Here is an 11,015-nt window from a genome sequence, read left to right as displayed (position 1 = left end):
TTCAAATGTTTTTAAAAAAGTGTTATCCAATAACGCTTTTAAAAAATATTTTTCAAGATGGTTTTAAAATTTTTTATCCAAACACAAATTTTAAATTTTTTCTACTTATAAAACATTAAAACATTTTTTGAAACGCATCCAAACGGATCCCATAACCAGTTTAGGTTGCTTTTGGATTTGGTCATTTGAAATTTATGGACTTCAGCAATGTAAACTCAAATCAATCTCCTACTTATTTTTACTTATCACAATAAATTTCAAATGATTTCAATATTCTTAGGATTTGAAACCTATTGTAATTAACTCAATTATAGTGTAAATAAATATAAATATGAATTTAATTTTTTTTGTGTGTGTTGTTATTTAGAAAATAGAAATACATTTAAATCAATGGATTTTCAATCATTTCATATTCAAACTCAAACTTAATTTAATTGTATTTTAATTATTTATTCAAAAACGCATACTTACTAATTTTTAGTACTAATAACATAAAAACAAAGTTCTGTGCATCGCACAGTGTGTAATACTAGTACTAATAATATAATTATATAGTAGTACTAATACTAGTACTAATAACATAATTATATAGTAGCCGAGCAGTTTATAGATTTCTTTATTTGTTATATAATTTTGAAAATTAATAAAAAATTAAATAATATGTCCTACGAAATGCGTGTTATTAGTTTATGTCTAGAAGATCGCTGTGAGTCGACATCTTATCTTAGGGCACCCACAATAATGGGTATATTTCTTCGAAACATTTGTGGGCCCATCATGCCACATCATTTATCTAATATCCCACTTTTCAAATATCCTACATTCCACAATCAAATATCCTACAAACCAAACATTTGTGGATCCCACTGCTATTTTATTACTATCAATTTATTTTTCAATTAAATAAAAAATTACCAACATTATTTTATTACTATCAATTTATTTTTCAATTAAATATAATAATTACCAAAATTATTTTAATAAAATATATAAAAATTTTTAAATTGAATTATACCATATATATAGCACGAAATGTTTGAAAATTATCTTTTATAATTAAATTAATATTAAAATTTTTATTCAACAACAAATGGTAATACAACGATACGAATGCTAGAAAAATTATAAATTAAATTACTTCTTTACTAATCATCACGACACGTTTCCCAAATGTGTTCAACCAAGTCGTGACGAAGTTGATGATGCACCTGACTATCACGTAACTCCGAATTTCTTCGAAGGTATTCACTAAATTCTGTGGTTGAACCTTGATTCGCTATAAATGTATCTCGTTCCTCATGATCCCAAATCGAGATTGCATGACCCTCGTCTTCAACAATCATGTTGTGCAAGATAATGCATGTATACATGATTTCTTTGCATTTACCCATGAACCAAGATCGTCCTGCACCTCTTATAATTGCCCAACGAGCTTGGAGCACCCCAAATGCTCGCTCGACATCCTTTCTTGTAGCCTCTTGTCTTTGATTAAATTTAATTCTTTTCGGATCTTGGGGACAAGAAAAACTATTCACGAAAGTGGACCATTCCAGGTATATTCCATCTGCTAAGTAGTATCCTTTTGTATATTGTGTATCATTCACAATAAAATTAACCTCTGGTGCATTTACTTTCAAAACGTCATTAAAAAGAGGTGACTCGTTAAGAATATTGATGTCATTACGAGACCCAGCGACTCCAAAAAAAGCATGACATATCCATAAGTCGGAAGATGCGACTGCCTCAAGAATAATTGTTGGGTAGCCATGGTCGCCTCGTGTGTATTGGGCTCTCCATGCAACCGGACAATTTTCCATGCCCAATGCATGCAATCAAGGCTTCCTAACATTCCAGGAAATCCGTGTCTTTGCTCATGCATTTGAAGGAAACGAGCGATGTCAGTTGCATTGGGTTTTCTCAAATACGTACCTCCATAGATTTGCATCACACATTGGCAGAAATTGGACAAGCATTCAAGGGCAGTTGTTTCACCCATCCGTAAGTACTCGTCCAATTGGTCGGTTGGGCCTCCGTAAGCTAGTTGACGGATAGCAGCTGTGCACTTTTGGAGTGGCGATAATCCTTTTCTTATCGCTGCATCTTCCCTCCATTTGAAATATCCATCGGGGTGATTTTCCAAATCATTGACTATGCGCAAAAATAACTCTTTTCTCATACGAAATCGTCGTCGGAACATGTCATCGGTATACACTGGCTCAGCAACAAAATAATCATTGAGGAGTTGAGTATGTCCAACGACACGCTCTCTATTAATTGACCTTCTTCTTTGTCTACTCCCATGAGAACTTTCCACCGTTTCAGCTAATATATGATGTTGTTGCATTAACATCAGAAATAATGCTTCACCAGGATCCGGTATTGTATGACGATTTGTTGTGGCTTCGGGAATATTTTCTATGTTGGATTGCACTACAACAAAAATGCTCAAACACAACACTTAAAAGACAACGCTTTTTGTAAAAAGCGTTGTCTTTTTTTAAACTACAACGCTTTTAGTGAAAAGCGTTGTCTTTATATATTTTATATTCATCAAAGACAACGTTTTTTTTAAAAAGCGTTGTCTATAAGCGTTTTTTTAGGTCAAAGACAACGCTTTTTAAAAGCGTTGTCTATGAGCATTTTTTTATTATGTATAACGACATTTTTTAAAAGGCGTTGTAGATGAATTATTATTTTTAAATTAAAACTTTAAATAAATAATATTACACCTTACCTTTAACGTTTGTAAAAATAAACCCAAAATCCCCAAATCCTTCACGATTTCTCCCCCTCTGCTTTTTCTCTCTTTCGATTCCAAATATGCTTTTCCATCGTCGATTTTTGCTGCTCTTGCTCACAGATTCTTCACATATTAGTTGAATAGATTCTTCACAGATGGATTACCTTTCAAGAACGTTTACGACGCGATACAATGGAGATTTCGAGCGATAGTTTAGGAATCAATCGATTTATATGGATCTCCTCTTCTTCGAACCCTAAGAAAAAGATCAATTTATGGTTTTCTCTGATACAACAGTAATCCTGTCTGTGTTTTTAAAAAAAGATGTATCGATGGAAAAACCCCAAATCACATCCCGTACAAAACCTAGTCCCAACTCGTCTTCCGACTCCAGCCTTTTGTTTAGATCAATCTGTTGAGGAGGGGGTTGGCGGAGGCGGCGGCCAGTGTGTGTATGGAACGGCGTCGAATCTGGCTCCCCCCTTCGCCGCCTTCTTCTGGGAAATCGATTTTCGCAGAGAGGTTTTTAAGCCTGCAACAGATGTTCTCGTCCGGGAAATTGATTTTAGTCGTCGGGCCACTGAGGTAGTACACGGCGATTCCATTTATGACTGTGAACGAGATTACCAACAGTCCTCTCAAAGAGGCACTCCAGAGGAAGATGAAGCTGGAGAAGAAGCTTTATGTGGAGAACTCTTCCAAGTTTAAGGCACTTGTAGAAATGGCAAGAGAGGAGAGGTAATCGATGTCCTTACAGCTCTAGATTTCTGTGAAATATGTTTTCTTATAATTGATTTTCAAGAACAAATTTGTGTAGTGGGATTAAATTAATTAAATCTGTAGATCTATCTTGAGGATTGATGATTTCCTTGTAGCGAGCTTGGTCTTGCTAATTTTCCTTACTGGTATGGCTAACGTGCTAACGTGAAATGAGAGTAATCTCTAATTTTGGTGATGCTGCTAACAGTTACAGTGATTATAAGATAAAGAAATCGATAGAATTTGCAGTTGGGTTGCTGGGCATTGTTCTTTTTCAGAATTTCTTCAAAATAAACTCCTTCAAACAAGTGGTGGCTTTCCTGTACTTGGCTGTGGCATGTCTCGCCGACATTACTCTGCTCTCACCTGCTTATGTATGATCTTGGGGATTTTTTTTTTTGCTGGGAAACCCCATCTTGGGGTACAGTGTGAGTGAATTCGGGCTCAGAAAACAGACTTGGATTGCTTATGATGCTTATGATCTTGGGGTATTCAATTTTATAAATTTTTGAGCTTTTCTGAACGTAATTATCTAGACAGTTGCGGATTGACATCTATTACAAGTTGTCTTTAGCTTACCATATGAGCTTTTCTGAACGAAATGATTGAACTAGGCGTACATACATACATGCCCCTCGGTAAATGAGCTGTTAGCCACTAGTTTAATGACTTAAATAGCCTTCACAATGTATTCAATAATTTAATGTTTTTATAATTTTTTTAAATCTTAATAAACTGATTATTAATTTTATATATGTATGTATGTATTTGTATGTATATATATATATCGAGTAAATATTCGAGCTAATGCAATAAGTAGAACAAGAAACACATGGGAGAATTCCGGTATGAATTGGTCAATTTTCTGTGAAATTTGGGGATTCTTCTATCGCGGGACTATAGGCAAAATAAATTCTAGATTTAATATCTTGTTTGTCACATAATATAATTTTCGCCTCTAAATTCATGAATTCCATGTTATTTAGATTCTTGGTCCGGCCCTTGATGTCTGCTTGTCATAATATTATTTTTGTTGGTATTCTGGTGTAGGTTATTGTGGAGAAGGCTGAAAGAAGTGATATTTCAGACATTGAAAAGTAACGGGATCCTCGTAGCTCCACAGTACCAGTACGAAAGTCGATACTTCGATCAGATTCTTGATCACTTCATCTTTTCCGAGCTCCAAACTTTTCGTCAACGTTATCTCATCAGCACCGAGCATTGGGCGGGCCCTGACCTAATGGGACCAATCTTCCTGTATTGCAGGGACAAAGGTGACATTGAGTGGTTCGCCGCCAATACAGGCCTCGTTTGGGAGCTCGCTCCTCGTTTTGGCGCCATGGTTATCTTCCCTGAATTAATATATTTTTTTTATGCCGTTATTTATTTAGCTGGAAATAAATTTGTCCCTAATTTTATTTAGTCGCCCCTTATCCCCCTGCATTCTGGCGCACATGCATCTGTTTTGTAAGAATGTGATCCGCAACACTTTTAGTTCGGGCCACATGATATTTTTGGTATATTCTTTGTTCTTGGGAGAGTTGGCTGGAAATTTTAAGTGTTTTAGAATACGATGGAATGTTTTTTGAACAGTTATTTCCGATTACAGTGCACTTAAACGATGTGAGTGTTGCATGACAGCATAGGTACTACGGGGAGCCGATGCCGTATGGAAATCAAGAGGAGATGTACAAGAATGCTAGCACATTATCACTTTTAACAACTGAGCAAGCTCTTGCTACTTTTGCTATATTGATTACTGAGCTGAAAAGAAACTTGTCTGCTCAGGATTGTCCTGTTGTGCTTTTTGGTGGATCATATGGAGGAAGTAAGAAAATCTTTCGGGTGTTAGCTTGATCGAAAATCCAATTTTGTGTCGATATTAAGAAGCTTAGTAAGTTTTGAGACAAACGTTTATTAGATTATATTTGACAGTGCTGGCAGCATGGATGAGGCTCAAATACCCATACATTACAATTGGATCGCTAGCTTCCTCAGCGCCAGTTATTCAGTTTGAGGATGTTGTGCCTCCAGAGACATTTTATGACATTGTCTCTAATGATTTTAGAGTCTGTTTTTCCATTCATATTGAACTTATTATTTATATAATTCCTAGTTTACAAGAGTTTTTTCAGTATAGTAATCCTTGCTTATTGATCATTATGTCAGCGCGAAAGTGTCAGCTGCTTTAATACCATAAAAACACGTTGGGATGTAATATAACTCGAGGCACAGAGAAATAATGGGCTTTCCCATTTGCTGGAAACCTTCTGTTTTTGCCGGTAAGAGTATACAACTGTGCATCTTCCTTTCAAGTTCTATTATATATATATATATATATATATATATATATATATGCTATAGATGTTTTTAAAAATTATTTTCTTAGCCTTGTGTCTAATCATTTGGGTAGCTACTTGTGTGATATGAGAATTTCATTTGCAGGAAACTAGATAGTGCTGACTATCTCTCTGAATGGTTGTTGTCTGCTTATAGTTACTTGGCTATGGCAGATTACCCCTATCCTGCTGATTTTCTTATGCCAATGCCTGGAAATCCAATAAAGGAGGTTGATTTGCTGTAAATTTGAAGTTCTAATATCTGCAATCTCATCTATAAATTAAATTGATATTAATTTTTTTGGCTTCAGTAAATCACTTCTTATAAAGGATGGTTTTCTTCTAGGGGAGTTGCTGCCCGAGCTTTACATCTGTCAAGAGGAGTCGAGAACCAAGTGGCAGGGTCACCTACACTGTAGTGCTCGAAGGTTTGTGCAGATTTAGCGTGCAGGAGCTGAGCACAAGAGGGACATACTACACTGCTTGGATCACTTCCCTTGGTGCAAAAAAAGCTGGTAAGCAGTCTGAATTTTGTATTTTTTACACAGGTTAATCGTTGATATTGGTAACTTTGGACCACAGTTGATCAATAACTGTTGCTTTTTTTTTTCAACCTTCTCAAGGAGTGTCCACATCCTGATGAAAACCAAAGATTGGAGCTTAGCATAAGACTTTTCTTGGAGACTAGACATGTTAAGTTTTGGTTTCAGAATCAAAGAAACAGGAGTTTTAAGCACAAAAAATGCCAGGATTTGTGCTCTTTCTTGAGCCATAGTTGCAAAATTCAATCTTGATAACCAAAGCTCAGGAAATTGAATGTTTTGTGGGAATTTATATTATAACTACATACCCGAAATTGAGACTTCCATGATTTTATACCAAGAATTGAAAATAACATAGGTAGCTAAAACAAAGAGATTTGTGTAGAATGTCAAGTGGGATTTAGCAAAAGATAATGAGCTGTGAATATGGAGATTCTTGATTTGGTTTTGTCACTTATTTTTCGGCAGGGAGAAAAGGAGATAGAGTTACTGACTGGTAAGTGTATAGAGCCATGTTTTGGCGGATCATGCTCGAGCCAGTTTAGATTCGGGAAATGAGAGTATAGTTATATGTTATTATTTTCAAAAAATAAAATAAAAATGTTTTTTTTCCCATATTTTGGAGCTATGTTTTGGCGAGCCATGACCTTGTTTCCTATCTAATGTTTCCTGGTTCTTATTAGGATTGGATCATGGAGCAAGAGGAGAGATTATTACATCAGTGCAATATCTGGTGCAGCTAATGGAAGTTCGCTGGTGGTTATATCTAAATGTTGGATGAAGTTTCTTTTTTCTTGTGATTTATGTCTTATGCCAGCTCACTTTCATTTTTTGTCATGCAATTCTTTATTCCCTCAAGTCTTAAATATGCATGTGGTGGTTCTTGCTTAGAAATTAAAATTCTTGTTTGTTCTGAAAGAGGAGGAATCCAAAGAATAAACGCGATCACCAGAAAGTTCGTGGGCCAAGTGCATGGAAACGTGGAGGTATCATCGGTGTTGCTACACGAACTGGAGAAACCATGATGGCTATTACTAGAGGTATAAAAACTTTATCACTCATTAATTTTTTGGACTTGTGTATCAACCATATTTTTTCTTTGGTACTAGGCAGGGTAAAAAGAAAAGAAACGAAATTTTATGGTGAAATCAGATATCAACAGGATGTATATTATGGACTTTATATTTATTTGTGCCTCATAATCTACTAGGTTTAGCTGCTCCAGCTATTGCCACAAGTGGGTTCGCTGCTGTTGCTAGTGCTGCAAGAAGTGTTGCAGGTTTTGTTGCAGTTACAGCTTCCTTCGGTGGTTAGTACAAAAAGCTATTTAGGGTCATGTTCACTAGTCAACTTCCACTACAAGAATTCTGACCTTTTGCGACGTACTTCCTCCCCTTTTTCAACGACCTCTAGTACAGGTGCTTCCTCTCCAGCAAAATACCCCTTCCTGCCGCCCTCTCCGCCGTTGTCTATTGCTAGTATTTTTTTTTAAAATTTATTTTGTTTACATCTTTTATGTTTAAAGTAGTTGTTACAAATGCCAAATTTTCTAGTTTTTCCTTCTTTTTCATCCATGATGTTTGTAAGGTATGATGATAAAGTAATTATTTATAGAAATTAGGTTTGAACAATTGAATTTTTTTTTTCTGGTTTTGGTTTTCTTTTGTACAGATTGTGCATCGATTTGCTATCATGATTTGTTTAACTTCTGCCAAATATTTCGGTAAGGCTCAATCTATTTTTGCATATTCTTTTTAATGAAATGATACTCTGTTTTCATTTTCTGAGATATTTGTCTGAGGTTTCTGGTCAAAACCCATATTTAATTTGATCTACTTTCACCCTTAATTTGGTCTACTTTCACCCATATTTAATTTTCTGAGATATTTGTATGCAGATGCCCTGGACATACATTGATAATTTTAAGCATCTAAATTAGCTACCAAAGTATAATGGTTCAAGTTTTACTGCACTAATGTTTGTTGGAGAACGGCGATCAGATCAATCAGAATTGATACCCGGTGCAGCGGAAATTTAAAAATTTTATATGGAACGATTTCATAATGGGTATCAAAACTTTACGATTAAATTGTGTGTGTAAAAATTAAATAACAATTATAAATTTTTACCTCCAATCTCGAATCGAGATTATGGACACCAACAGATTGCTCGGCTCTTGTTGTATCTCCCAGGAACTGATGGACGAACTGTTCTTCAATCAGGTCCACGAACAGAGATTTAATCCCTCTGATAGATTGCACTAGAAAATCTATCAGAAGTTTCTACAAAGAGAATTAACGAATTTGATCCGTTAAACCAAACTGTAATTCAAAATTCACAGGCTGGATTTTTCCTGAGCAGAGGGGAGGGGGGCGGCCACTGTTAGAGAGAAAACTAGGGTTTTTCGAAAATTGTGACCTGTTGTGTATAATTTCTGTACTGCAATAACTTATTTATAATGTAGGGCGCTAACAGCTTAGGGCCCATTAGTCATAAGTTCAAGTCTGACAAGCAAAGCCCGCATGTCCAGAAATTAATATAAAATTCATCGTGACTCTGATTGATAAACCGATTTTACCAATGTTCACAGAAACCATTTCTGCACCTTTTAAAGTCAAGATAAATTTTCTGAATCCGAATTCAGTGGTTTCCAAAAATGCCCATCCCCATGTCATTTTAGGAAATCTTACTCCTCTACTCTTAAATAAGAAGTCCCACTTCTTTGTTCATTAAATTTAACTCTTTAAATTTAACTATCTCAACGGGGATTAAAAATCCATTACTCTGTGTGACCCTCAATGGTTCAGGGATACAGCTAGCCGTGGGCTCACAACTCCTTGTGACTCGGAACAACAATTTCCGACTTGCCCATCGAATCATGGTAAGAGCGCCTAGCAACATCACCCCATGATTCCCTAGGTATCACTGATAGTGCCTGCAAGAACCAATAGATTTTGGTTAGCGTACAGTACGGTCCCTTCATCCATATATCCCGATCGAATCAACAACCATTGGTAAATCGAGAGTCGTTCGAGATTCGATAACTATGCAATGCATCTTGAAGATCAAATAGTGACATCGCATGTGCTACTAAGAAACCATTTCTTAAAACACATCATGTACTCTGGCCAGAGATTCGTCACACTAATATCTCCTCAGATCGCATAGGATATCCACACTCGCAAGTATGTGGTGAATCTTTGACAACAAAGCATCAACTCCTATATGTGTTGTAACTGTACCCAATCCCGACACCTGATGACCCCAATAGAGTCGGTAAACGAGTCAAAGCACAGTACTAGCATATAGAGTCTCAATGATGTTTCAAGTAGTAAGGACTAATGGTGTACAACCAAAACCGCGGACTTTATCCACTCGATAAGTGATAACCACTTGGAAAGTCCGAATAGGGTAGTTCGATCATTCATCGTATGAATATCCATTTGCATGCTTTGAACATCTCTATGTTCCTTACCAATGAAACGTGGTACTCTGCATCGCAAATGCTAGTCTCAAACTCGAGAGATCCTTATCCTTATTATCGGACGGCTCAATCGACTAGGAACAGTTTAGAATATACAGTGACTATAAGATGTGTTTCATGATAGCCATCCCCATGTGCTACCACATCTTACATACACTATAGTATATTCAAGGTCTTTATCAAAACAACAATAGTATATCACAATATAACAATATGAAGAAAGATAAAGTCATTGCCATTAATAAAAAATGTAAATTATATTAAACAAAAGATTGTTTATACAAAGAGTCATCAAAGCCCTTAGCCACAAGTTGGCTCACCGGGCACCCACTCTTTCAATGTTATCCTTGTATAAAGTACGTCTAAGCACCCTTGAATTTTGATTTTCCACTAAATTTTTAATTTTTATGCTTTAGAATCACTACAACAAAAATGATCATTAACAACAGTTAAAAGACAACGCTTTTTACAAAAAAATGTTTTAAAAAAGGGGATGATGGACCTTGGAAGGAGGATGGGTTAACCTTGAAGCCTTGTTGGGAGAATCCTGTTTTGCATTAGTAGAAGATAAATTCAGCTCTATATTTTTTTCTTCTTAATTTTGGATTATCATGTAATGTGTTTGTGTTATATGTTTTATTGGCAACAGAGGAGACAGATGAATCACGGGGATTTGTCACCTTCTTATTGACTAATGGCCCTGAATACCATGTCTCTCAGGTAGTGAATTATCACCTGGATAATTATCCAAGGTAGTGAATTTTTATCTCAGTTATTTCAGATAACTTCCTTTGTGTTTCGTCATGGGAGAAGGGGTGGACTTCCCAATTATATTATCAAATTATAACATGGGGTTAAGTATGACAATATCACCTTTGTTATTTACTTGTACCTAATACTTCAACTGTAATTTGAATATCACCTCTACGTTATCTTTTCTTTATGTCCCATTCAAGGATTGCTCGGCCTTGCTAGTGGACGAACGGCGTGGGACGAATGAGGTTATAATGGAATCCGAATGCCCTTATTGTAACAGGCTGTTCTGCGCAGAGTGTAAGGTTGCTTGGCATTCGGGGGCTACGTGCACCGAGTTTCAAAAGTTGAGAAGTGGCGAGAGGACTCTTGATGATATAATGCTGGCCAATCTGGCC

General features: G+C 36.0%; 1 protein-coding gene and 1 pseudogene across 1 annotated transcript; one reads left to right on the top strand and one right to left on the bottom strand.

The window, feature by feature from the left end:
- Window positions 1–1,145: 1,145 nt before the first annotated feature.
- LOC140890083 (uncharacterized) lies at window positions 1,146–1,817 on the bottom strand. The gene has a single exon (XM_073297840.1). The coding sequence runs from the start codon at window positions 1,815–1,817 to the stop codon at window positions 1,146–1,148; it is 672 nt and encodes a 223-aa protein (XP_073153941.1).
- Window positions 1,818–2,758: 941 nt separating this feature from the next.
- On the top strand, window positions 2,759–10,814 carry LOC140890424 (uncharacterized; annotated as a pseudogene).
- Window positions 10,815–11,015: the final 201 nt, after the last annotated feature.

Source organism: Henckelia pumila, chromosome 3, assembly GCF_033568475.1.
Source record: "Henckelia pumila isolate YLH828 chromosome 3, ASM3356847v2, whole genome shotgun sequence".
Classification (NCBI taxonomy): Eukaryota; Viridiplantae; Streptophyta; class Magnoliopsida; order Lamiales; family Gesneriaceae; genus Henckelia; species Henckelia pumila.
Note: the sequence above shows the minus strand (reverse complement) of the source record. Positions and strands in the feature narration are given on the sequence as shown.